General features: G+C 40.6%; 3 protein-coding genes across 9 annotated transcripts in view; 1 reads left to right on the top strand and 2 right to left on the bottom strand.

The window, feature by feature from the left end:
- Positions 1–3,703, top strand: part of sertad3 (SERTA domain containing 3) — a 5,515-nt gene extending 1,812 nt beyond the window's left edge. For 2 of the 6 annotated variants that reach the window (XM_008308863.3, XM_008308862.3), the window contains exon 2: positions 784–3,703. In XM_008308863.3, coding sequence (XP_008307085.1) covers positions 791–1,852 — 1,062 coding nt within the window. In that variant the 5' untranslated portion in view covers positions 784–790 and the 3' untranslated portion in view covers positions 1,853–3,703. The remainder of the gene's footprint in view (positions 1–783) is intronic. The other 4 variants (XM_025055374.1, XR_003049648.1, XM_025055373.1 and 1 more) reach the window with 4 other exon arrangements.
- Positions 3,704–5,923: 2,220 nt separating this feature from the next.
- kcnk6 (potassium channel, subfamily K, member 6) lies at positions 5,924–14,021 on the bottom strand. Its single transcript, XM_008308861.3, has 3 exons — positions 13,439–14,021; positions 9,534–9,926; positions 5,924–6,309 (listed from the first exon to the last, which is right to left on the bottom strand). The coding sequence occupies exons 1-3, from the start codon at positions 13,752–13,754 to the stop codon at positions 6,059–6,061; spliced, it is 960 nt and encodes a 319-aa protein (XP_008307083.1). The 5' UTR covers positions 13,755–14,021; the 3' UTR covers positions 5,924–6,058.
- A 1,061-nt stretch (positions 14,022–15,082) lies between these two features.
- Positions 15,083–27,799, bottom strand: LOC103377888 (uncharacterized). 2 transcript variants are annotated; one of them, XM_008308860.3, is made up of 7 exons: positions 25,649–27,799; positions 24,986–25,527; positions 20,725–23,538; positions 19,382–19,578; positions 18,726–18,832; positions 17,730–17,844; positions 15,083–17,042 (listed from the first exon to the last, which is right to left on the bottom strand). In XM_008308860.3, the coding sequence occupies exons 3-7, from the start codon at positions 23,102–23,104 to the stop codon at positions 16,902–16,904; spliced, it is 2,940 nt and encodes a 979-aa protein (XP_008307082.2). In that variant the 5' UTR covers positions 23,105–23,538; positions 24,986–25,527; positions 25,649–27,799; the 3' UTR covers positions 15,083–16,901. The 2 variants fall into 2 exon arrangements, with proteins under 2 accessions (XP_008307082.2, XP_016887687.1); XM_017032198.2 differs by having other exon boundaries at positions 16,916–17,042; positions 17,726–17,844.
- Positions 27,800–27,805: the final 6 nt, after the last annotated feature.

The raw sequence follows: 27,805 nt of genomic DNA, 5'->3' as shown, positions 1-27,805 counted from the left end.
GACGAAAGTTCCAACCCCCACCCTCTGACTCAGTGCAGTTTTCAGCTACAATGGCAAGGGAAAAAAATCGAAATATTACGGGCTTTAAATTCTTTTTAATAAGTACCATACAGAAAACGGAGTAAGAAAATTCGACTGTACCGTTATCGCGAGATTGTATTCATATTTGTCTTGTGATTATCATAATCCATGTCGTACAATTATTAGTTTTGGACCGTGTCAGTTTCAGTTCATATCAAGAAACCAGAAACTAAATAGAAAAGCTTTTTTAAAATATGAATGTGTTACACTATAACGGCGTTTTTATTTATAATAATCAATAAAAATTACATGCTGTTAGTCGAGTATAAACTTAGCATCGACAAAAATGTGAACTTTATAAAAAGTCGCCGAATCGTTCAAACACTACTGATGGAAGTAACTTACTTTTATCTTAAAATACACAGAACTTACTAAAACATTTATTTGTTACGCTTAAATCATTGTGTATGAATAAATAATCATCCAAGTGTTTGAACTTTTAATTGAGATTCATCTTTTTAATATATCTGTTTATAACAACTTTGCTTGTTATAAAAACTGGAAAGATGAAACATGGAAAACAAATAAACAGTACCAGGTTTGGACCTGAAAGATCTTTTAGTGCTCTCTGAACTGTAGTTGTGTTGATTTGTTTCCAAAACTTTATCTCTTCATACAACTATAGACAGCATTGTTTTGTAAAAGTAATTGCAGGCCATAGAAAATCTGGTTGAAGGTCACATTTTGTGCTTTCTTTTGCAGTGATAAGATGATCACAAAGGGGCAGAAGCGAAAATACTCCCCTGAGGAAGTGGAGGCTACAGACAGAAGCAATCCCATCTGGGAGAGCCAACGACAGTTTGTGTTCTCAGTCTCCCTTAATAAGTACCAGCGTGGTCAAGAGCTACCGGAACCCAGCCTGCGGCGGTCTGTGCTGATCGCAAACACGCTGCGGCAGATGAGCCTGGAGTTTTGCAACGCTCCTGCAGAAGATGAAGTCCCTCCAGACAGTTCTTTATCTGGGCCCGAGGAGGTACAGCAGGAGAGTCCATCCAACAAAATCCCATCAGCCAAACATCACCCTGCACAAGTGGTGACCAACAGCAGCTCAGCACTTACCACCTGCTCTGGGGTTTCTTCACTCCACTCATCACATTATGCTGCAGGTAGGAATCTGGCAAACTGCCAATGGAATTCATCCACTGTTCCTCTCTCTAATGGAGATGAAGATGAGGAATGGGAGTCCATGTCCACTGATGGTGATTTCTCCCTTTCAGCTGCTATCTCCTCCATACTTACTGCCCTGGACTCGAACATTGAAGAAAGCCCACAGGCAGTGCAGCGAACACCCTTTCAGTCTCTGGAAAACCTGTCGAGGTCCTCTGAGGGTAGTGCAACGTGGGTCAAACAGGGGGTCAGAGGTTTTGTGGGGAACCTAGAGGAGTGGGATGAGTGCAGGGTGAGAGAGAACCAGATGGAGGTGACGAGGTCTGCCTATCTGACTGACTTCACTGTAGAAGATCTGTTTCAGGATATAGACACGTCTCTCTTAGATAAAGACAAACTGTTTGGGCTGAGGGGGTGTGGAGTCGGACACCCAGCTGGTGACGATCTGCCTCGGTACCTGTTGCCAATCTCTCCTTCCGCCTCCTCTTCGCAGTATCTGTCTAACCAGAACCTCAAGTGCCTGCCGTCCTTCTCTTCGTTCGGCCCACTGTCATCTTCACCTGCCTCTTTGCCTACCATTTTTTCACCCTCATCTTCTCTCTTTCCTGGTCAGAATCAAGGACTCGACCTGGAGCATCTGATGGAGATCCTGGTGGAGTCCTGATAGCAGAGTTGTACTGCCACTAACATAGTGAACAAAATGTTTGAGGGAAAAGGCTGGACTGTGAACTACTATGGTAATTATTTATTCCCTTTTCAAAAATGTTAACGGCATATAAGTAGGAAAATGTTTTGCAATTTTGTAAAAGTTAATAATGCTCCACTACCTGGATAGATAAGGAGTGGCACCTCCTCATGGTGTCATGAAGTTAAAGAAAAGAAAATCAACAGGATGAAACCAGAATATGACCTGTTTTTTTTATCTCTTTGCAAACGGTAAGCTGTGAGTCACTTAACTGCTGAATGGAGTTTTATTGCAATTCTCACTATGACTCACCAAAATAGAATTAATTACACTGCAGTGCACACCCTCTACGCCTGCCTTGTCTTTTTGTCTAAATTGAGGCAATCTTGTGTTCACACTGAACGTTTAATTTTCTGCACTGAAGGCAAAGCAGAATCCTGGTCACAGACTGACGTTTTACGCAGTTTATTGAACTCGAAACGAGACATGGAACAAATCCCTTACAGTGCATTTGAATAATGCTGATATTTGTTTGAAGAGAATGTGTTTTTGGTGGGCATTGAAAGAACGATGGTTGTGGAAACACTAATTGTTAAGGTTAAATCTTCTGTGAAGAAATTCTTTAACCTTATTTATCCTGGGTTTTTAAGAAAGATCTGGTTTTGGGTCAGTTTTAAAGGCGTAGGAAGATGAGTGAGAATGTGCGTTCAGGGGAAGTATTTCACAAGTGTCACTGCTTTTCTATGGGCTAGCAAACAAGCCATTTATTTTTTTCTGAAGGTTGTTATATTTCATATTTCAAAATATGGTAAGACTACATTTCTTTACTTACTCCAGTATTCAGTAAAAATTGAATCTGGAATATTAGAAAAGCACAACTTCGAGTGACCCGCTGCCACATGATAGAATTTACATACGTGTTCACATTTGTGTCTTTGTTTTTTTTAAAGTGTTTCGAAAATCAGATTTGTAAATGGAAATACTGTATACACACAGTGGGGTTAAAAAACACCCCCCCATCAGAGTCACTGCAGCCTGAACGTGAGCATAAAGTTGGTCTGAGTGGAAACGTTGGTGCTTAAACACAACACACAGCCCTGAGTTTCTAGTGAGTTTTTAATAGATTATTTTCAGTAGAGTGGTTATAATCCAACATATCTTCATGTGTTTGACTGTACACAACATAACCTCCGCTCCACTGTAAGCGTACTACAGTATTCGGAGTCACCACCACTACGAAGCAGCTGTTTTAACACATGTCTGAATCTGCCCCTCTGGGTGTTCATCTTTGTTTTGTTTACATCTGAATTTTTGCACTTTTGGTTATTAATAATATGCATTTTAATTGTTAAGTCACCCAAATATGTGGTTTGTGTATTTATTTTAAAGTCAAATCATTGTTCCTTCTAGAGCCATGAAATGGAATCATATTAAATGTTCTTTTGGTGCATATTGTTATAAAGAAATGTTTTTGTTAACTGATGTGTATATATATGCCTCCAATTCTTTTAAACCAACACTGCTACAGCACATCATGCACGGACTGTTGTAGATTTAAAATCCTGTTGTTATGAATCTGAGTTGCTTTTTGAAAGCTTGGATGCTTAATTAGCAGCAGGAACTGAGTCTCCAATCACTCATAATGGGCATGTATATTTTCTTTAAATTTAATTTAAAATGCTGTCATATAAGGTCAATAATGTTGATGAATTACCTGTATTTTATATTTCCTTTTCCCCATGTGTAACTGGTTATTTTTAAATTGAGGTGCCAAGCTCAATGTATGTATGTAGACTTTAAACTTTTTTTAAATAAAAGAAATGAACGAAATTACGCATGTAAATGTTGTTATTACTTGAAAATAATTGAAAACTATAGTTACTTAAGTAGAACACTATTTGTTTATATTACTAAATACTATAGGTAAGGGATTCATAACTGTGGAGCTGCCACTAGGGGGTGTCCGAGATAAAAACGATGGCGGGCCTCTTTTTGGGGAGGGAATTTTACCACAGTAAAGACGTGTGAACAGATAGACCTTTATTATTCCCTTCGGAAAATTAAGAATATTTCCTTTGTAAGATTTAAAATCATAAATTTAGATTATTTACCAAGTATAATATTGTATACAACGTTAGATACATGTTAACGTGACCAATTGTCTACTCACCTTGGCAACCAGACCAAACAAATCAGAACTACAATATCGATTTGTGATACAGTGTACGGCTCTTACACACACAACCTAATTTAGTTAAACCTAAACATACAAAACCACAGCAAATTAATGTCCATGAATAATCCATGTCAGAGCACGTGGTGTTTGACCCATTTTAACCCCCTTTTTTCAGTTTTCAGTTATAACCATACTGACAAAATCCAAATCTGAACAATGTATTGAGAACGCGCTGCATCAGCGTTCCTCGTTAATTACATATAAAGCTCGTTATTCATCACCGGAGAGCAGACATCGCATTTTTGACCAGGATTCCTTTTTTTAAACACATACATGCACAGGTTAGCTTACCTGTCCTCCATGACAGCTGTATCGCTGTCTTACTTTGTTTGCCGCCGCCGCTGCACTTGCTCTGCGTCTCGCAGATCCTTTGCGCTTTTAAGTGCTAACCTTTTGTTGACAAAAAGATGGAACTTTCCTGTCAAGTCCCTTGAGAGGTTTGTCCTGTAAAGTGTCCCCAAAAAGCGGTCAACAAAAATATGGCTATCATAACCTCGCCGTTCTCCCAAGTGAATACATAGATTTCCAGCTCCTATAAATGCAACACTTCCGTATACAGCACCCACGTGACCCAAACACCACACGTCACCGTGAGAACCAGACCCAACATATCGAACTAAAATAATCGATCTGGGAGACAATTTACGGCTCCCTCTCCCTAGTACATATGGGTTATAATTAGTCGAATTTGCGTTCTTATTTTATAGAGTTTTAGGCTGTAATAAATTGATAAAACGATAATAACGCAGTTGAACAATTGAGGACACAAGCTCGATCTCCGCCTGTAGACACATTCAAAAAGAATAATGACTACAGACAAAGTTTTTTTTAATAATTTAATTGACATATTTCATTATTATTACATGACAATGTTTAATAACCAGCACACACACCCACATGAACTGAGAGAACATGTGTTACAGTAGAACACATCCACACTGGTATCCATGACTTTAACTGGTGCGAACATTTAAGAGTTCTTCCAGTGTTTATTATCTTCTGATAGATTAGAAATAATAACATATTGTGTGTGAAATTGAACATTTACTTTCTAAAAAAACCTTAAACCCGCTTGTATTATCGATGCCTTTTCTATGGGTGCACTGTAGATATGTAGACACCAGGGGGCAGCATTAAGAAGGAAAACAGCTCAAGCCAGGTCCAGACAGCAGTTTTAACACTTCAACGTTGAATTACGATAAATAAGAAGCATGACGTAGTCAAAGTCCCGACAGCTTGAAATGTGCAGCATTGGTCAAACTAACGCTTTTTCAAGTGAATAAATAGTTGCAGAGTCGTGCTCCATCATGATGATGCTCAGCTTTGAGTCTGCAGATATTCTGACAATTATGTACAAATCTAACACAAAAACTGTACATTGAACCAGCCATATAGGAAAACAAACACAGTTACATAAATATAAAATGACTTCACCATCACCGTCCACAAGAGGTCATCACCACGTTTAATCTCTATTGCATTAATTTTTTTAAGCACCCCAAAACATTTCAACACTGGAAGAAATAACAAAAGTGGAAAACAACCAAAAAGTGCTCAGAAAGAAATGTTGCACCGAACATTTATGTGAACACCAGTGAAAACATACGATTGTTTGGTCCTTGCTGGTGCCGTTTTTGACAAATAAGGCTGTGCAGGAAGTAATGTAACATAATGAATGGTCCTCTCAAAAAACAAAACAAAAAAAGAAAACAAACAAAACTCCCCTGAATCTCAAATTCTTCACCTTTTGTTTTTTCCACTGCTCTTCTTCTGTTCTTCTGTTTGCATAGCGTTGTTTTTTCCACTGCTCTTCTTCTGTTTACATAGCAATGCTTAAGAAGACGAAGTTAAGGGTAACCATAATAGGCATTCAGATTCAATAAGACATCACTAGTTCATGGTCTGGGGGTCAGCAGAGGTAGAACTCTTGATTCTCCTCTCTCCAAGGCTCAGCCTTTGTTTATAGTGTTGTAGGAAATCTGGGACCCTGGATTCAGCGACTTACCGACTTGGTCTTCTGATGTGCAGGAGAGCGACTCCGCCTCACTCCTGCTGTGCACGATAGGCTCCCTGTCCTCCTCCTGGTCGAACTCCTCACAGCGTGGCAGCTGCAGGTAGGTGGTCAGTCCGTGTAGATCGGCCATTTTGTGGAAGGTGCGCAGCAGGAGGTACATCATCATGAGACCCACAAACAGGTAGACTAAAAGAAAGTGACAACAGGACAAGGGTCACAAAAGGTCACGGAGCCAAGTGGTTGATAAATCGTAGGTTATAATCACGTACTGTGTAATGTAATTTTTCTAAGCAATTAAAATTATCTCGAGGCGCTAACTGTAGTTTTGGGAAAAAACAGCTGCATATATGTGTATCGATATCGGAATCAGAAATGATGTGTTTGGACAATATCGGCAAGTTATTATATTGGACATTTTATAAATAAAAATAAAAAACACTGACCTAACGGCAGATATATTTAAACATCTTTCAACTTCAAATCACATTTTTGTTCTCTGGATGTCCAGATAACGACTGAAAACAAACACATGACAGCACCACGCGATCCCTGACATGGTCAACACTAACTCGGCTGGTGCCACACAGACACCGTTTAAAATGTTCACAATCAAAATGAGGCGTATCTTTGGTATGGAGGGGCTGTGGTGAAAACAATCACTGATTCTCATCAGCCGTTCATGAAGTTAGGAGGAACAGCTTGAGTCTTTGAGCTGCCTACAAGATAAAGGCTATATAAGTATAGGCTATAAGTATTGGTAAAATCAAACAAAACAAAAACTTTCTACTAACAGAAAAATATTGCTCTATACATAAATATTTGGCAGTGAGATGCACTGCTTTTATTAGGGTTTTAACTGTAAGAGTTAGCCTGTCCTTAGGTAGCAAAAAAACAAAACAACACTCATGTAAAAATTAAAAAGAAAGAAAGAACATAGGTAGCAAAAAAACAAAACAACACTCAAAAAGAAAGAAAGAACAACATCTGTGATTGTGGATACTTGATTTTCAAAGACACTTTTTCACTCAAGTGATTTATTTTTAGGATGACCGTATCATGCTTGACCTCTGTCTTTGACAGAAAATATCTGGTCCATCACTGATAAGGAAATTTGACATCTTTTATACAGCAAGAGGACAAAAAAGTGTATTTGTCACACATGAAAAGTATTTCCTTTATTTTGAGAGTGATAGTCCAAGGTTTAGATGCATTAACAAACTGCAGATTTATTTATTTACCTTTAAGAATTTGTTGTGTTTTCCCAATGAACTTTAGCTGAGGTAACAACAACATCCTGAGACGTCACATAAACAGTACAACAACGACAAAAAAACAGCAGCAGTTAGTTCACTAATCCTCCTCGCGGCGGCAGCGGCAGCAGCAGCAGCAGCAGCAGCAGCAGCAGCAGCAGCAGCAGCAGCAGCAGCTAATCTGACTCTGCCTACATCACTGTTACATAACACAGTCTGCAGGAAAGACACGGCTGCTACGTGTTGCTCGGACTACTGTACTTTTAAAGTTTTGGGAAACATTTCGAAAAACCTTCTACACATTTTAAATTATAATTAAAAGGCCTTTTTTTGTTAAATACAAAAATTAAAGCAAGTAGTAAAGTAAAGAATAAATAAAAAGTTAATTAATAAAAAAGGACAACCTGTTTGAGTGAGATTTCTAACACGGACCTAAATAACTTCATCTCTGGGAAAATATGGTGGAGAAAAAAAGAGCTATTTAAAGACAGAAACATCATTTCAGACACTGATTAAATTAGAGAGAAAAATCCTCACAGACACAGACAACAACTTAGATCATGTGACGGAAATGTCCTCACATCTCTACACAGACCAACCAGAGACCCAAACTGTAATGGACAATAAAAAAGTCAAAAAGTCACCATCAATAAATCCTGATTATTGCCGTCCTGTTAACAACAACAGGCTCGTGTTCTCTTCAACCATTAAAAAACCCCAACAGCCCACAGGCTGAGTATAGAAATAACAATGTATTTTCTGATGAACAATTTTCTTGTTAAAGTGCATTTGAAAACGATGCACAACTTACAGCGTGTTCACACCAAACGCAATTGAGCGGCAAGTCTACACACACACACACGTAATGTAAATAGCACAGACAGATGGTGAGCTTGTGAGAACTAAGAAAAATGACATGTTAAAGACTTGCATAAAGGCTAAAATGCTTTCATCATTTTTTCAACCATCTATTGGGGAAACGTGGGTATTGCAGGGAAAAGGTAGAAGTATAACGATAATATAAATAAATTATATAATTTTGCCAAAAAGCTGAACGGGCCACATTCGGCCCCCGGGCCTTAGGTTGCCCATGCCTGATCTAGAGCATCAGGCGTAAATGAAGTGTTTGTTTGTGTCAGTGAACGCAGCATACCACTGAAGACGGATGGACAGATGTTCTTAATGTTGTACATAACAAACAAGGCTGGATGTTAACCTGTCAGTCAGACTAAGAACGACATCCAGATGACAAGACAGCGTGTGGCCCAGTCTGTCAGACTGTACAAACGTCAAGTTTACATTCGTAGCTAATTTGTTGCTAATTAAACACTGGTATAAATGTCAGTGTGTGGTGGAACATGAGGAGACTACACCTTCTTGTCAAACATCCTGCCTGCCAGGGACCAACCCCTTAAAGAGATGGTAAATTATCGAGGGTGCGTAACTGCTGGAGAACCAAGACTGTAGTTTGAACTGGACTCAACCAGGTTTGATTTAAACCTGATTCGGCTTTTCTGGTGTGGGATCAGTGATAATGACAGATGTTTTCTGTAGTTCACTGTGTAAAGACAACACCCAGCCTTAAAACCCAAGGCTTCACAGTACGCGTCAATGGTAAACTTTAAACCTGTTCTAATCTTGTCCTCCGGCACGAAACATTTACCTGTATGATGTATACATAGTGGTCTTCGCCTTCAGTAATGTTTGTTCTACATTTGTTATTCTCATTTACTATTATGAGTTTTTAACAACATCAAGTTAAAAAAATAATTAAAAATGGGGGGAGTGGTCTGTATGTAGACCCAAATGTTGTCTTATCTGGACCTAAACCTGTTAATGTCTTCACATGTGACGCAAATCAACCAATCAAATCAGTTTATTGATGTCAATGTCAGTGCGTGAGAAGTGGAAGAGAGTAGATCATTTTCATGGTAGGGTTTTTTTTTTAACATTTATTCAACTTAATTTTTTTTTTTAATTACAAAACAAAACAAAATGGTGAACATCTCAAGTCTTACTCCTACTTTTACTGTATACTGTATATATAACGCATATGTTTCAGGGTAAATTTGGTATCAAGTAAGTGTAGCTGTACAGGTTTTTTGAAAACATTATTTTAACCTCTAATCAATAAAGGACAGGACGACAGACTGCACTTACCCATGACTGAGAGCTGGTACAGCTGCCTGTACTTCTGTCCAGGCTGTATGCCTGGAACAAAGTCACCAAGTCCGATGGTGCAGAGGGAGATGAAACAGAAGTAGACGCCATCTAAGAATGACCAGGACACCTCCAACACAGTGAACACCGCTGCTGGAGCCATGAAGAAGCACAGCACCACCAGGATCAGCAGCAACACGAAGTGGACAACAGTGGCTGACTGGAGCTTCATCCCTGTGCGTTGCAGGAGGCCGACTGGAGCGATGACCAGGGGATACATGAGCCTCTGGACGCAGGCAGTGAGCACCAGCATGGTGAAGGGAACTCCTAACAGGGCGTAGATGATGGAGAAGACCTTGCCAGAGTCGGACAGAGGAGTGGTGTGGCCATAGCCTGGAAAAATGAGAAGAGGAAGAGTGAGAAGAACATGAATTTCTGGAATAATTAAGAAAAATAATTAAATGACATCCAGCAGAAGAAAAGGACAGAAACATCATTATTCTTTATGCAACCGTTAGTCAGCACTTTACTGACATTTAAAGTGTACGTATAATGTAAGGATCTAAATCTAAATGACTTATCGACCGGCACTGGTCCACGGTCCGCGGCTTGGGAACCTCCGATATAAAGGTAATCTGGTTATGTGCTGTGATTAAAAGTCCCCTCCTGAAACTCATTCTCACTGCCGATCACATCAGTTATCAAATATATAAATGTAACTGCTATATAAAAAGTCTATAAAAAGTCTCTGTGTTGTCTAAAAATGTCATAGGAAAAAAACAAAACTTCTTGGGGTTCAGAGCTTCATGCATGCATTTGATTTCCTCAGTCAAATGAGTGTGACGGCCCATCTGATTGTCATTTACATAGATAACAGCACACCCTGCAGAGACGGAGCTCGTGCTCTTCAACTGTGTGGCCAGTGTAGCAATCTGTGACACCGGACGCGGAGCTCGTGCTCTTCAACTGTGTGGCAATCTGTGACACCAGACATCAAGTGACACAAACAACACCAGTCACATCTGTCACTAGCGTAAGAATTCAATTTTCCGAGCTTATTTTTGAGGACACTGTACCCTATTCATTGTAATTAGAAGATTTAGACACACGATGAAAGCTCTAGATCAAGGAGCTAGAACAGGGTTCTGTGACCTCTGGGGGTCAATGTGGTACAACAGAGGGACTGTGATAGTATGGCTGAAGTTTGCTCACAGCACATCTGTAAAAACTGCGTGTGCACATGACTATCATACATACGACAGACAATGTTATTGTAGGCACTGACAATCATTTAGACAAGCTACATTATAAATTGCTGCGGTGTCACACATGTAACATGAAGTTACTGCGCATACGAGTTCTCTGCTGCTGTCAGACATGCAACAATTCTGGGCGTATCCCAAAGCCAACAGAATTATCTACAGATTTTCTGCTGCTAACTATTATGTCTGGAGATTATGTCCACAGAAGCTTTTACAAAAGAAACACAGGAAAGACACAGGACTCGACTCCTGTTTGACACTTGATGCTTAAAAATAAAAAAAAATGCTGCCTGAGTTACAAGAAGTTTCTGTGTGGACACAGAACAACAAATGTAGGACACTGTCAGCAAAAACATGTCCTATTTTAATCATGAACCCAGACTGAATAAGTAGGCCAGGTGAACAGTTTTGTAAAAAGAACTCTAGTGTTCTGCTGCTGCAATAACCAACTTCAATGCTAATATAATGACACAAACAAAGTCTCCTTTAATCACACCATCGTCTGATGACGCCTCTTATCGTTAGCCTTTTAACTGAACTATTGCAGTTGTACATTATGGCTCAATATAAAGTGCTAACATACACAGATCAGGTTTAGATACATTGTTTAGATCATTTTAAAACCAAGATACAATTTCTACAAACACCTGCAGCAATGGTTCCAAAGATGGGGGGCATGGCCCCAAAGTGGCACAGAGCTTAAGCAGGTGTGACACAACAAGGTAAATTCATTTAAATCGCAATATTATCTCTAATTGTCCCACACTCAGGAAGTGCACCAACTTATAATTTTATCTCCCATGTTCATAGAGAATGTAATTTTGTCTTAGAGGTGATCAGGTAGATATGGTTCCAGAATTCTCACTTTGTTTCTTCGCCTGTAAGACCAGAAAACACATGGCAAAAAAAACAAACAAAAAAACATTCACACAGCAGCAAGAACAACAGCAGTAAGACCAAAGTAAAACGATGAAACCAGTAGTACATTTACTTCATACGTAATAAAAACGGAAGAAAGAAACTACATACAGTATGGAATAATATAAATAGTAACTAAAAAGTTCACAAATTATCTGCAAGAGTGAATAAAAACCTGAAAGGAAAAAAAGCAACCACAGGAAAAGATAAGTCGCTCTTTATTGCGCGCCCTCACCCCCTCTCTCGCGCACACACACATTAGCAGCTGGAGGGGAACAGGGTGTGTTCAGTTCCTGCAGCTGTATCCTGTTCAAGGGGCATTTTCTAAAGATGGCTGTAGAAGTTGGTAAGATGGCTGATTATATTTGTCTTCAGCTTCTTCTTGGTTTCTAAAGAAAGTATTGAGACGAAACCTAATGTCAGCTGCGATTAGCCATTTAACGGCAGTTTGAAAGTAACAGACATTAAGTCACACCAGACCACCCACGTTGGGCCTTGGCTCCGTATTTGCAAAGTCATTAAATGTCAGACCAGAAACAGAAACAAATTTCAGAACATATAAACATAACAGAACAAATAAAAAGTACGGTAAACTTTGCAACAGCTGTCCTGTAAACACACGATTGCGTTGTTTGACAGATGCTGAGAAATTAATTAAATCAACTGTGAGATATTTTCCCATGTGCATTAAATGTCTGAGTCAATCTTTGCATCAAGGGATGCAAAAAAGGTACACTAAAGGAACTGACTGGAAATGGCACTCTCACATTTAGTTAGTACTAAGGCAGTTACTGTATTTATTAGCCTACATTTATTTATAATTGTAATCAGTATAATTTAATCATCATTTGAGGATATTTCTAAAAATGCAATCCATCAATAACGCACAGTATGTTTATTAAAGTGTGAGGCAATAAACCTTAAAAAAGGTAAATAAGCAGATTTTTTAAAAGGAATAGTAGAATATTTATTATTTTGAACATTTTAGCAATAATTTAACATATACGGAGGACCAACATGGGCTTAATAATGTACAAAAAATAATTACAACAGTAGAAGGTAATACTACAACTTCATTGTAAAAATAATCTGGGGGACCTGATGTTATTGTTGTATCGGACCAGAACTGACCCGCGAGCCACCTTTGGCAGATCTGATTTACAGGTAGGACACTAACGGCGGGTTTAAATTACGTGGATTAGTTATTTACTTGGTAAATAACCAGGAAACATCAGACAGGACCAGTCCTTATTATCGTCACTGACTGTTACAGTCGACACCATCAACTTCCTCAGGTTTTTAACGTGAAACATCAGTTCAAACCACAGACAAGTAAAGCAGACTCTACAACATCCTGCTTACTGTCAATAAACCCAGACATTTACATCTCACGTCCTCACACTTCCCTTTTCAACCACCTTGTGCTTTAGTACCTCTAAAAAAGTGTTTGTTAAAGTTATTTTAACGTTATTTAAGTGAACTGAACTGAAGCTGACCTTCTAGGACACAGCTGTAACTGCTCCTAACATCCATGACACGTGGCGAAAAAGACAAGAAATGACTCTTATTAAATTAAAAAATATATTCTTTATGTTGCACCACAACTCATAAATGCCGCTTTTCTAACGTGATACGTCGTTGCTGTGATACGTTTTGCTTTAAAATTCGTGTAAAACAGACTGTTTGCTTCCTCTCCAAACTTCCCTTTGTTTGCCCCGAACTCACCCACTGTGGTGACCAGAGTGTTGGCAAAGAACATGGACGATGCCAGGTCCCAGTTGGACGGTTCTGAGGAGTTACTGAACACCGACACGCCAAACTTGTTGGCCGCCAGCACCTTGGCCAGAAAGTGTTCTAAGGACGCGGCGCTGATGCAGCTGTGGTTGAGGAACTCCTGCCTCAGGACCTCCATGTCTCGTCGCAGCCTGTCCTCCATCGGCCGCTCGGTGCTGGAGAAAACCAGCGCTCCGAACAACAGGTAGATGACATAGAAGACGACAAAGCCCGTGAGGAGCAGCCACGACCGGCCCACAGAATTCATATCTCCCTGTCACTCGCAGACAACCATGAAGGGAGCAGCCGACCACGGACTCCCTGTGGCTGAGTCTACCGCCACACTGCTTCTTCACCGAGTGGGAGTGGTGGTTCGGTGGGTGTGGGTGTGGGCCGTGCTCATTTAACTTTAAACACCTCCTTGTCGCCTCACCCTCTTCCTCCCACAGTGGCATTTACAGATGGAGAGAAGAGGTGAGGAGAGGAAGTCAGGCCTAACGAAGTCTGAAGTTCAACATCTGTTGCAGCACAGACAACATAAACATACATAATTTTAAAAAAGTTGCTGCGAAACTATAAAAAAATTGTTCAATTTGTTGTGAAATAATCAAATAAATAAGGATATTAAAAGTCTTAGAGATTTTCTCCATGTACTGTGTAGAGCAGAGTGCTGTTGTATTTTAATGTTCGACCTACAGGTGGTACCTTACCAAATATTTGGAGGTCATACTTTAAAAAAAAGTTCAAGAACCACATCTTAGAAACTTTCCAGTTCTAAAAAGCAGGCTCCGCCCACAGACAGTTTTAGTGAGCAGAGTAAACAGGCTCTACATGTGTACAAGTACAAGTTCATATGCATTTTTAATTGAGTGTAATTTAACCCCACGTCGGGACACGACCTCAAGGTTGAAAAATACCAATCTATGGCAAAATGACTGATTTTAAAACCTTCAAATGAATTTAGGAATGCACCTTTAGTTGCTGTGTACCAACATCACCTGCTCTGTTGCACTGCCGTCCGTCCACGAGTTTCTCCAAGTCTCCTCTAAGGACCAGAACAAGTCGGGGAGAATTCTACAAAATATCACGTCCAGCCGTCAGCGCTGTGAAGAATTTCACACAAACTCGTGAGTTTTGACTGGAATGAACTGTGGTTCTGCATGTGCTGTACACATGCAATTTACACACGTGTATTTGATGCTTCACTAAATATTGAGTTACTGTAGTAGCACTTTATTCACTGTTTAAATACCGTTTTAAATAAAATTTAAACAAAGTTAATTTCCTGAAGGGAACTCCCAAGGGATTTGAAAAGTTAAACTTTCTATCTATCTATCCATCCATCCATCCATCCATGCACCCATCCAACCTTAGTCTCATGACTAAGAAAAGAAAGGCCATTATGTTGAACTTTCAGCATGCTGTGGTGGCATATCCAAACAGTTTTCTGTGGTTGTAATAACAAAGACATGACATTTCTTCCCTGTTATTTAAAGGAACAGATACATAATAGGTAGAACCTTTGTTCATCCTTGATGTTAAGTTTGCACGTTCATATTTTAAACATCTAATGGTCTTCAAACCAGTCGACAGTCGTTATGTGGTAGAATTTTATTACATCAGTTACCAAGGCATACTCCTCTTTTACTCATTTAAACCGATCAGAAAATATTCATCTTTATCTTTTTTTTCCCGGAAATGTCTATCATCTACAAATTACAGACTAACACACCTGGACACACTTGAACGAAAGATTGGTTTCTGGATTTCACCGGTAGTTGACGAGTGAAACAAACGACCAAATGCTAAATAAATCATTTTTGTACGAGGAGAAAGGAGCAGTGACATCTGAAGAACTGATTTGCAGCTGTATCTGTGTTTAGGCCGAGAGGTGAACTGGGCTGCAAAACAGAGCTGCGTCACATGACGGGACAGTCAGTCCACAGGACGTCAGCGAGACGACATAAAATAAACAACAAGTACCAGAGTTTTCTCCTGTCCTTTCTCTGGAAATATTGGCACTGATGTTTTTGTTGGCACTGAACTGGAAGACGAGCTCGGTTCCTCTAGAGAACCACAGCAGATATATCTCAATGATGGATGTCAGTCATTGGCTTTTGTCCGTGTTTGTTTGTTTTCTTTCTGTATTACAGTGTGAAAGCACATGCATCACTATGACAAAATGGGAACACGTCATCGCGGCCAAACTTTCTTCCCCAACACGATCATCCATATGTTTATTATTAACAATTGTAGTTGGCTGATCTGACATTTTCTAATCCCCAAGACAGGAATGTGTGACAGGATAACCAACGCTGTGAATGAGGACAACGAAAACATGGAACTTCGTGTCACCTCCTCTCTCTCTCTCTCTCTCTCTCTCTCTCTCTCTGTAGCTAAACAGATGGGTTTATATAACATCATGTGAAGTTCATCCGCAGCCACTTTTTATGTTAAAGATTTAAAAAGTCCAGGGGCGATGGTGGTGCAATATTGATACAGCAAATAACTGGTAATCTAAGTGTGTAAACAGACCTCAGAGCAGCTCTAAAATTACACATCCTCCCATTGGAGGCCTCAAGCTATTCTTCACTAATGCTGTTACCTGCAAAAAAAAAGGTAAAGTACAAATAAACCAGTTAGCAAATGTGCTAGCAATTCAAATTCTTGAATACATCTGGTCATAAATAACCAAGTGACTTTTTTCAGCAGCTGCACGGTTGACTCACCATGAACAGTTTGGATCATCCTGACACGTTTGACTTCAATTTATCAGGAAAATGTCTGAAAATGGTAACTGGAGAATATCATTGTCAACGATAAGCTCCCAGAGCAGCTGGTTCTGTGTTTCTTGTTTATTTTTCAATATTAACAGAGCTAGCGTGTTAGCGCTAATTCTACTAGTTCTACTAGTGTTTTAATACATGACAGCTCCATCAGCCTCTTCTCTAACGACTTTGCTGATTAACCCTGTAGCGTGACTAAGATTCACAAACCACCCTGCTTTTTGATGGATCAATGGAAATCTGCCCAGATCTGCGAATGTCAATCTAACAACTTCATTTACATTCTTCTTGTTCACAATATTTTTTTTAAAAATACAATTTTTAAACAAAATGAAGCATGACGGAAAGACGAGGACAACTTCCACTCCACCGACTGATCTGCCAACAGGTCATCAGCCTGCTGCTCTGGTTATTGATAATACATATCACAACAGGCCATTGGAGATGAACATGTGGCACGTGTATGATGAGATCACTCCATGAGTGCTCGAGAACCGAGGTGTCGGTGTTTCTCCACTCACTGTGACGTCTCTATGGCCGAGTGTGAACAGAAGATAAAACAGAATCCAGAGAAACCCTTGGATCTGGTCCAAACAGTCCCACCTCAGACTTACAGTTCATCAAGTCAATCACAGAGTTACTCCAACGTTGCTTTTGTTGTAGTCACACGACAGTCGCCGTTTGGCAGCAGCGTGCTGCGTGTGACGATTGGCAGAGGGTGGGCCGGGGGAGAGACGGTGGTTAGTTGTCCAGGGACGAGGCCTACTCTCCTGGAAAGGACAGGAAAATTTAAAAGAAAATTAATCATCTTTCTAGTACTTTCAAATATATTTGTTTTCGTCTTCTTATATTACTAATATAATATTTAAACCCCACTTATTTATATAAACTAATTTTGGTTCACAGGCCGCATACATTTATTTATATGTAAAAAATATTGAACATGATTGTTCCTTTGTTTTTTTTTTTAATTCATCAAGCGGGCCAGATTAAATACCCAAGAGAGACAATTTTGGTCCACGGGCCATATGTTTGACACCTCTGATATAAACAGTTGCTCATAATATATTGTAACTACAGTATATTGTATATTTTACAGAAGTTTTTTTTCTAAATTGCACAAAATATATTTACTGTAAATATCTGTTATACACCGATGTCTACTAGCAGTATTTGTTTCTCTTGTAGTTTTAAATGAAGTTAAACTGAGTTTCTGTGTCAAATTCATCTCAAGCCGATAACAATGACAACGATGTCATCAAGAAAAACTAACTTCTCTCAGTCATTATTTCAACACTGCCATAGGTTTGACACAGTTCAATCTACAAACTCAGTAAACAAACCCTGAAGTGTCACAAATAAAATGTGAACATAAAACCCTTAAAGACACAAATTAACTGTGAAACTACACGTCTCATGTTTTCTGATTTCCTTTAATAAAGTCAGACCTTACTCACAGAGTGAGGCTGCTCCAGCTGTAGAGTCGTCAGGAGCAGCTCACGGGACACGCCACTGGCTCTCTTATACCTCTGGTCAATCATTTTGTTCAGGTCATGAAATCTGTCCAACAGCCTGTGAGGTCAAAGGTGAACAACAGAGGAAAGGTGACTGCACTCTCAGTGTGTTTGTTTGGTGATGTTTACTTTCTAACAACTGCACGTGGTTTCACCACTGAAGTGGGCTGAAGGGTCGCCGTAGGGTTGGACGCAACTCTAAACAAATGTTTTATAAAGTGGGTTTTTTTATTGCAAAATTGGTCATTGTTTTCATTTCGTTAGTAAACCCAGAACAAGTTTCTAGGACGCAGCTTATCAAATCATATCACATTGTATCGTATTGTACCATTTCGATACACATATTTATGTGAAACTGGATCATGGCGTCCATATTCTGTACAGTTGACATTTGCATCCAATCTGATGTGTTCGTAGAAATGTCAATAAGTTCATATGCAACAAAATGCATTAAAGCATAAAGAGTTAACAATCATGTATAACTACTTCACTTAACGTGATCACATAACTCTATTTGTTGTTAATGGAACTAATGATGTTTATAATTATGTTTAGCAGCACAATGTCAAATTAGACATGACCACAGTCATCCATGACCTGTTTACAGAGACAGACTTCCTCACGTTTACCCGCCCCAGCCTCCCCTCGACCACATCTGTCATTCCAAATGCACACCTCACCACTCTCTTTGTGTGCTTGTTCTGCACCACAATAATGTTCTTTTTTACCACTCCTGACTTTCTCATTCATTACCACACTTCCTCTTTTGACAACCTATTTTTTATCTTTTCAAAATCAACATAGACACGATACAACTCCTTCTGACTTTCTCCACTAAAAGTTTATATTCATTTGATTATTCTATTCCATTTAATGGAGGATTCTTTCTAGTTGTCTAAAAGCACATGCAGAGACTCCATACTCGGACCAGTCACCTACCCCTGGTCCTGGTTGGCTCCACCCCTCAGAAGCTGGGTCAGAGTGGGGACGGTGTTGGTGCTACAAGAGTCTGTCAATGAAGGGAAGGCCTCAGCCAAGACACAGGTCTGCAGGAAACAAAGACAGAGAGAAAAAAAAAAACAAGAAGTATATTTAAAAAATATGAAGGTACTTTTTCACCCACACGTGGATTAAATAGAACATGTGGGCGATCTGTTACCAGGTGCACAGTAAGATAACTCTTTCAACAAAAGTTGCAGAAACTTTAAAAGTGACTCTGTATTTATTTTATATATAATCAATAAAAAAACTAAAGTTGTAATAATGTAGATGTAAATGATTTCTGAGCTGTTGCAGTAGTAACCACTGCAGTCATCATGGCAAAAATGACCACATTTTTTTTTCTGAAGCTCTGATTACTATTTTCAATTTCTTACACTCAGATTTCTTTCCTGGAAACCCCCAAATATTTTCAATTTCTTACACTCAGATTTCCTTCCTGGAAACCCCCAAACTAAACCCAAGATGACATCACAGGAGCGCATCTAAATTTAACATGTCACATGACCATGTGACATCACCTGTTGCCACTTCATTCTTTCAGTTATGAGAAAAAAGGACACCACAGTCCAAGCACAGAACCATTGAATGTGTACCAGTTTCTGATTGGTCAAAGGCGCGTTCCGTCTTTCTTCCACAGCACAGGTCGGCCACCACTGTCCCACGAAGCCTCCACTGTTATTTGACGCCTCCTGAGGAAAGGCTGTCCAAGTGTCGTCTGATTGGTGGAATGAGCTGTCTGACCAGCCACAGGTCCATGTGGTCTCTGCAGTGACTGTGTTGCTTTCTGGAACTGTTTTTGGACACACAAACACACACACACACACAGTTAGCGGTCAGGAGACTGTTGTACAGTATGTTCTGCAGAATCTTAGACTTTGTTCTTACGGCCTTGATAAACACACAAAATAACATTACAGTAAGTGCTAGCATAATGCTAAAAGTTCTGTAGTCCTTACTGTGTGTGAGCAGTGGATATTAATAATAAAGGAGAAAGTACCAATAAAAAATACCAGTACAGGTCGGTGTATTGGTATCAATTCATTGAATGGTTGACAACTACATAGGACGCATACACACATACTGCAGTACATTTTGGTCACTTGAATACTTCACTGTCAGTTAAGCAATGTTGTACGTGAACTATCACATAATTCGGTTACATTTTTTTGTTTGTTTTTAAACGTTCCACTTCCTAAAATGTAAACCAATGCTGAAGTGACATTTAATTTACTCAGTCAGTACTTCCTGATTTTACGCTTTGATAAGTCAACAGATATGAACATTCAAACTGGATGTACAACAACATCTTTAGGCTTTGTATGCAAGATTACTGGTTGTTTTTTTTTTGTTTGTTTGTTTTTTTAGTATTAAGTACATTTACATTTTTTTATATTTAGAAAAAAAATCAAATTTTCACAATATAAATAAACATTAAGATATGAAGAGATGTTTTTTAGTTGTTAAGTCTCATCGAAGTCTGTTTCAAAGGACAATGAAAGTTATGTACAGTGAGGCTGTCCATCATAATGAATGGCTGTTTATTTGTGTGGCCCTTTAATGGACAGACAACCCGGGTCTTCTGAGTGCATGAAATAAAGCAGTGGCATGGCCCTTTAAATCCAACGCTGTGTACACACATTCCTGGCACAGAACAGAAGGTTAAAATGCTCTAATACCCTGAGTGTGGTGATGACCTCACAGCACAACACTGGAAATACCACACTTTTTTTTCACGATCTGTGATATCTGTTCCTGGCGCCTCCTCGGAAACAGTTTAGCTTTAAACTGAACTTATGAGGAGAAGGAAAGAATGAAACAAAGGTAACTTCTACTATATATTTTAAACTGAACTTATGAGGAGAAGGAAAGGATGAAACAAAGGTAACTTTTACTATATATTTAAAAAAAACCATTTAAAAAACAACCACCAACTCACCAGCTCCGCCTCTGCTCCCACAAGGCACTGAAGCAGACACAGACTCCCCACTGCTCCACACCGGCTCTCCGTCAGCCTGCATGAACACTCCAAACTCATCTTCCTCCTCCTCTGCTGCCTCCTCTTCACTCCTGGATGTAGTGACCACATCGTCCGGTCTCGCCCTGGTTCCCTGGTTCTCCAGTTCTCTCCTGGATGTTCTCTTTCTTTCCTGACTGTCAAAATCTACCAGCATTCCTTGTCCTTCTTCCTCGTTGTCCTCCTCCTCCTGCTTCAGACAGGGAATGCCGGATGCCAATAATCCCAAGGAAGGCAGAGAGGGGTCGGGCTTAGCCTGGGAGGGTGAATGGGAGGTGGAGGTTCCAGCACAGGTGGTGGTGGAGGGGTCAGAAGTGCTCTCTATTTTTTCTCCTACATGGTTGATGTTTGAGGGGTAGAAACCACCGACATCACTTCCTGTTTGTGGCTCTGAGTTCTCATTAGGTGAACGGTTTATCACTGATTCATTCAAATTGTCCTCCGATTCAACACGGCCAGTTTTTTTGACGTGTCCTGGACTTTTCTCTCCGTCACTGGATTTCTCGTCCTCAGCAATTTGTGTCTGGTCTTTATTTTTATCACCGTCTCTCCACTGAGACTCAACTGTGCAACAACTTTTTATAGTCACCGTCCGACTGGTGGAGCTGTCTCTGTGTCTGTAGGATGAAGGTGACTCCACTCTCTCCTCTTCCTCCTGTCTGTCTCTGTCCTCGTTGCTGAAGACGAGCTGAGAGCTGCTCTCTGTGACCGTGTACTTCGGTTCCACGGGATCAAATCTGAAACCACCCATGGTTCCAGAATCTACCATCTTAGGTTGCTCCTCTGAGCTGTTTTCTAATTCTGTCTTCGTCCAACAGGCCTCATGGTCAGGAGGGTGAATGCTGCCCCCTGCAGGAGAAGGAGGCTCAGGACACACAGCAGTGTTGAGGTTCTCGTGGCATTTCGACACATCTGAGGGATTAGAAAGTATCTCCCAGCTGCTCTGCTCTTCCTCCTCCTCAGCTTTCACTCTCTCCATTAGATTCTCTGCTTCTCCATCAGAAAACTCCTCAGTATTTGACAGGATTTCCTTGTCAAAATGTTCAGTTTCAGTTCTTTCATTAATGTCCTCTTTACATTTGGATGTGGAATCGTCACCATGTGGTCCACAGTGGACATTAATGCATTCATTCTTTATGGAATGTACTTCCATGACCTCGCAGTGTCTGTCCTTATCTCTGCCTGGACTGTCGTCCACAGTGTGAGGGCTCTGTGTCTCCTTGAGGGTGTTGACAATTTCAGTCTCTTCAGCGCTGGAGCCGCTCAGGGACCGTGGGTGAAGACAGTTCAATTCCAGGTCAGATCTTGATTCAGTCAAAACAGAATTAGAACCCTGGTACTCACATGGGTCTCCTTTCTCTTCCTCAGTTTTCCTCTGCTCTGTTTGACGTGCACCAGGACAGTTTAGTCCACGTGGAACACTTTCTCCTCTGCCTTCACCCTCACCTAATTGTGCATTCTCTCCACACTGTCTGCAGCTTTGAGGGCAAACACTGTCGCAGCACCTGGGACTTTTGCATACTCTCTCCTGCTGCAAGCTGTCCGCTCCTTTGTCCTCCTCTTCCTGTCTTTCTTCTGCAGGACCCTTCCTGCTACTTTGTTGCCTGTCTTTACTCAAGCCTGCGTTCTCACGGCCTGCTGCGTTGTCCGACTTCCTCCATCTCCTGCCTGATCGCACCCGTGCCCGGTTTGCTCCAGACTGTGCTGCTGTCAGACTGTCCCTCCTTCCTGCACCGCTGTCTCTGCTCCTGTCCCCCGTCTTCCCCCGCAGCCATCCCCCTACTCCCCTGGAGGCTCCGCCGGTGCTCAGCCCTGGTTTAGGCTTGGCCGTTGAGTACAGACAGCTGCCCTTCTCGGTACGAAGGAAGAGACACTGAGTCTGTGTCTTCCCACTTCCCTCTGAAGTTTTCAAAGTTGCAACTGTTACTAAAGCTCCAATCCCAGCCTGCCTGGCATCCAGCCCCAGGGGCAGCCCGTATCCCATGCGACTCCATTGCTCACTCAGGTACACATCGGCAGGCCTGGGGCAGGACATTGAACTGCCGTGGCCTGCAGGAAGAGCTGCTGGGGCTGGTCTTCCAACGAGACCACTGGCCTTGCAGCGGTTTTTGGAGAATAGAGCCCAAGCTCTGAGGCCCCGTATGAGTGGCAGGTCTCCCAGGCCTAGCTCCAGTCTGCTGGGGAAGGGCAGAGAGGCTCTGGAGCACTTCTGAAGCCACTCCTGGGTGGAGCCTGTCACATTCAGACAGGGGTAGTTGTTGTTGTTATTCTGCTGAATCATGACTTCTGCAGTAGGCCTCATCTATGTTTGATCAGTCTGTCCGTGCTTACAGCTGAACAACAAGACCGTCAGGACAAGTTCAAATCCTGTCCACAAGAGGAATAACTGTCACTATCAGGAATCTGATTTTATTCCGGAGCGTGCCGATGTGAAACGAACCATATCGTCATTTAGAGGACATGCACTAGGCGTAATTAAAATCATTTTCTGTTAGCGCAGAATGTGGTTCATCGTGACATAAACAAACTCGCTGTCTGTTGTCAGCAAGCTAACGCTGTGCTTTATTGCTCCTTATGAAGAATTCAGGCGTTAGCAATGGCGATAAACACGGTTAAAAAAAAAAGAGTCTGTTTCCTCTAAGTCTGATGTTTGTGGTGACGTCCTTAGAACTTCAACACCCTCTCATTTAGTGGGTGTCTGGTCACTGTTGACTAACTCTGCTGTCACATCATAACCTGCAGGGGAGAGGAACAAAACAGGAAATCAATGCACTGCGCTCTCACAGAAACACGACAGCACACTGAGTGTCCTGGAGGTTATTCAGATGTAACAAAACACACATTTAAAATAATGATAAATCACTCATAATTAGCTAGAAACATGGGTGTCGTAATTGAGTTGCTGGCGCCATCATTCTGCATACAATTCCCTGATTATTGAGATAGATTAATTAAATGAGCTGCAATACTGCCATCTAGTGACGTTCACTTTAATATACAGTCGTTTATCCTCCAAACTATTATTAGGGCACACATCATTTGATGAAACACAGGCACTGCGTTATCAGGTTTTCATTATCGGAGGAAAAAACGATAACGATTCTTACAGATATTAAATAATTAAAAATGCTAATATCGGGCCAATAATATCGGTCGGCCGATATTGTGCTGTACCTCCCTTCTGCTTCTCCACCGTAGTTAAGAAGTCCCACTTTACTAAATATCTCTTTTCAAGAGTTCCTCTATGTAGCTCCATTTTTAATTCTCTTCGTGTAGGTCTATTTTGAATAAAAGTGTCATAAATGTAAATGTAATTAAGCCTCTAAGGTATTCACTGGTTAAAGGATAAATAAATAAATTATTATCTGCTTTTACTTGGATGGAACTGTAAGGCCATCATTGGCAAAACCTGAAACACAATTTTCAAAATACTCTGATGATGTAATACTTTCTAAATGGTGGTTCACGTTTTTAAAACTAGGCCATACTTTTGATTTTTGATACGTCCTTCTTGGACGCGTACAGCCCACAATGCCAGAGGGCCCTGCTCCAGTCAGATGGCCAGCCATGTTGTTAGCATGCACGGAACCAGTGCTTGAGCCACGCTCTTTCATGTGGAGGTCACAACACGCCTCCAATATGAGGTGTGAGGAATGTTCTTGCAGGAAATGCTGAGTAAATTATTAGGGTTTATGTAAAATGAAGTCATGGACCAGGGTCATTCATACTGTAGTGTCCCCTGCTGGGGGGTTGTAGAATACATTTAGCCAATAATGTTTCATACTTTCATTGAATTCACGTCAATATCCGTGGTTTTGCCTTGATAGATTACAGCTACAGTGTGGGATGAGGCGAGTCTTAGTCTACACAGCTGGTTCCATGAGGCTTCTTGTGGTTTTCTAACTACAAAAACATGAATTAAAGAGATGCGTTCACCCACCTCCAGTAGCCCTTAGAAGGTTTCTTGTCGCATTTAAACTAATAGTCAAAAATTTGAATTATTTAAAAAAAATAAAATGAGGCCATTAACCACCACCACGTCCCCCCGCCTTTACATTCGTACGGGATTCGGTGGAAGTGTTTCCGTATTGTTTGCACTATTGTACCATTCAGTGTCATAGGTAAAGGTCATATAAACTCATATAAAAGCAGCAAAGCAGCAGAGCCGGTCACTGTTTCTTACCTCAGCCAATGCGTCAGTGTGTCAGGTTATAATGTCCTTCACTTGACGTCGCTCCGCTTCCTCGTTGTTTACAGACGAAGCCTTTTTTACAGTCTCCCTAGAGCTGGAGCATCCTTCCGAACATCATCATCACCATCATCATCGTCGTCGTCTTACAGTCGGCCTCCAGCAAAACAGAAAAACTAATCAGCCAAATCCTCCGGCCCACGGCCCCAGTCAGAGCTGAACAAAGACGTGGCTCTTAGTTCCATCTCGCCCTGCGCGTGTTCGGTGACTGCGCATCATCTCCTGTGCTTCGGCTCAGGCATCGTGTACCGTCGCATCTTACCGCAGTAGCCTCCGGTGCGTTCAGTGAGCAGGATGACGGAGGGCTCATTTCACTTGCAGCCCACTCACATGTAGGAGGCGCAATTCGTACCACACGAAAGCAGGGAGAGGACGCGCCAGAGACGTTGTATGGAGGGTTGCAGGTGCCGCGGTAACGTGCGGAGTTACCGGTGTCATTGAAACAAATATGAAAAACAACTCTGTCTTAATGTCACCTGATCAAATTAAGGGGAAAAAACATAGTCAGGGACATAGTCAGGGAACAAAACAAGCATAATAACAATAATAATAATAATAATAATAATAATAATAATAATAATAAAACAAAACAATTACCCAGATTAAAGGTCTTTAGACCAGGCCTTGGTCTGTGGTAGTTCGGGTCATTGTTTGCTCCTCATACAGCATTATTCTCCCCTCATACACACTCACCCTTCTTATCTACATTGCACAGCATCATCACAGCAGCAGATGAGTAGCAGGAACACACACACACAGAGACAATGGTAAGACGTCATACGTACCCTGTGAATAGTTTATCACTTCTCCTCCGCCTCCACCTCCCTCTCCTCCTCCTCACGTCCAGGCGTTTTCAGTTCACGTGTTTCAGGTTCTTGTTCTCTACTCAAAGCTATTCTCCCTCTCTCTCTCTCTCTTTTCCTCACTTTCTCTTCATTTAAATGTGATTCCATGATGTACACGTTCTTAAAATAACTTTCTCTGACTCCCTCCTTTATGATGCATTTTTAAACGATGTAACAGTTAACATTATGTAAAATGACTCATCTAACTGATTCATCCACATTGACTTCTGTTTTTAAGCAGTAAAACCAAAGCAGAGACTGTCATCGTTTCCACTGTCGCACATTAGGCTTCAGGATCTCTACTAGAATGGCAGCTGTAGCCCACTCCAGTCATTGGGCAGTGTATATGGCCCAGATCAGGCATGAGCAAACTACGGCCCGAGGGCCGGATGTGGCCCCTTCAGCCTATTAATCTGGCCCGCCAAACTTGTCATAATGAAATGATTAATTTTTAACATTATATTTTTGCCTTTTCCCTGCAATGCCTGCATTTTCTCAATAGGTGGTGTAGAAAAACTTTTACATATAATTTATATTTGTTCACAAAAAGATCCATCAAGCTACTTCTGACCCGGCCCCCGGCACATTTTGGGATCACCTGGCCTAGACTCTAGGACATAGACAGCTGGCCAGTCCATTAAATAGGCCACATATAGAAACTACAATACAGGCGAAAAATCAATTGTCAGTTGTTGGGTTCTGCTCATTCTAATGAAAATCTGAAAAGAATATGTTCATGTTCAGTGAGAACAGTGATGACAAAACTAGGATTAAAAAATTGCAAATCGTTGAATCTCATACATCTGTCACTCAGCAGTGTGACCAACTGGGGACCCAAGTCTGATGTCAAAGAAGTTGTGCAGGTGTTACAATCATAGCATTTTGGCCTGACAGGAAGGGCAACCAATATAAAAAGTGTGACAAATCACTGTGTGGTCACTGAGCTGAACGCTGACTCATTCTGTGAATGTCATTTTTTTTTCATATCATCAGACAGTCTGACTGGTCTATGCATAACATTTCAGGGAGTGATTGAAACAGTAGATGTTGTTGATACCATAACTACAATGAAAGCAAATTAAATTAGTTGGAAAGGTAGATGGCGTTGTGTTTTATTTAATTACTGTGACAAGAGGAGCATTAAGGACAGTTCTCCCCAGGCCTGTAGCACTGTCGGTGTTTTATCAGAGTTAATTAGTCCCAAACTAGAGTTCTTCAGAAATGGGAATAATCTTATTCTTTAATGTGTCTTATTACAATATAAGTGGATGTCATAGCCCTATATAAACCATTTATAAGTTGAGGTTCAAGCACAGGGAAGAGCAAACTCAAAAGATTTTTTGTTTTTGTTTTCAATGAATATGGTTGTATTTTATTGATGTAACAACTTTATCTCCAGTGTAGCTTAAACAAAACACTTGGCACAAAAAAACCCTAACCTAAAATAATAATAATAATAATAAAAAAGAGAGACTTAAAAATGTTATACTGTTAAAGCAAATGCCACTCACTGCTTGCATGTTACACATTTCCTACTCGCAAAAAAATGTAATGTTGATGAGCCATAACCATCAAAATGTGGTCTGTGAAAATTAAGAGCTAAAACAAAAAGTAATTCATGCAGATTAAATGGAGTAGATGTTGAAAAACACGCAGTGGCATTGTTGTTATTGTAGAACAGCTGATGTTGGCCAGACTCTAATCCTTAAATCCATTCTCTTGTCTTTTTACAGCAGGGGTCTCAAACTCAAATGAGCTGAGGGCCACTGCTGCCACCAACAGGGCTACATTGGTGCTACATTGAAGTTTTTTTTTAGAAAAACAGTACAAATATTATTTTTCTCATTCTTAAATGACCAACTAAAACACATAGAATTGAACAAAAAAAAAAGAAAATTTACCTCAGGGG

Source organism: Cynoglossus semilaevis, chromosome 4, assembly GCF_000523025.1.
Source record: "Cynoglossus semilaevis isolate Cse_v1.0 chromosome 4, Cse_v1.0, whole genome shotgun sequence".
Taxonomy (NCBI): Eukaryota; Metazoa; Chordata; class Actinopteri; order Pleuronectiformes; family Cynoglossidae; genus Cynoglossus; species Cynoglossus semilaevis.
The sequence above is the reverse complement of the archived record's forward strand: the minus strand, read 5'-3'. Positions and strand labels throughout refer to the sequence as shown.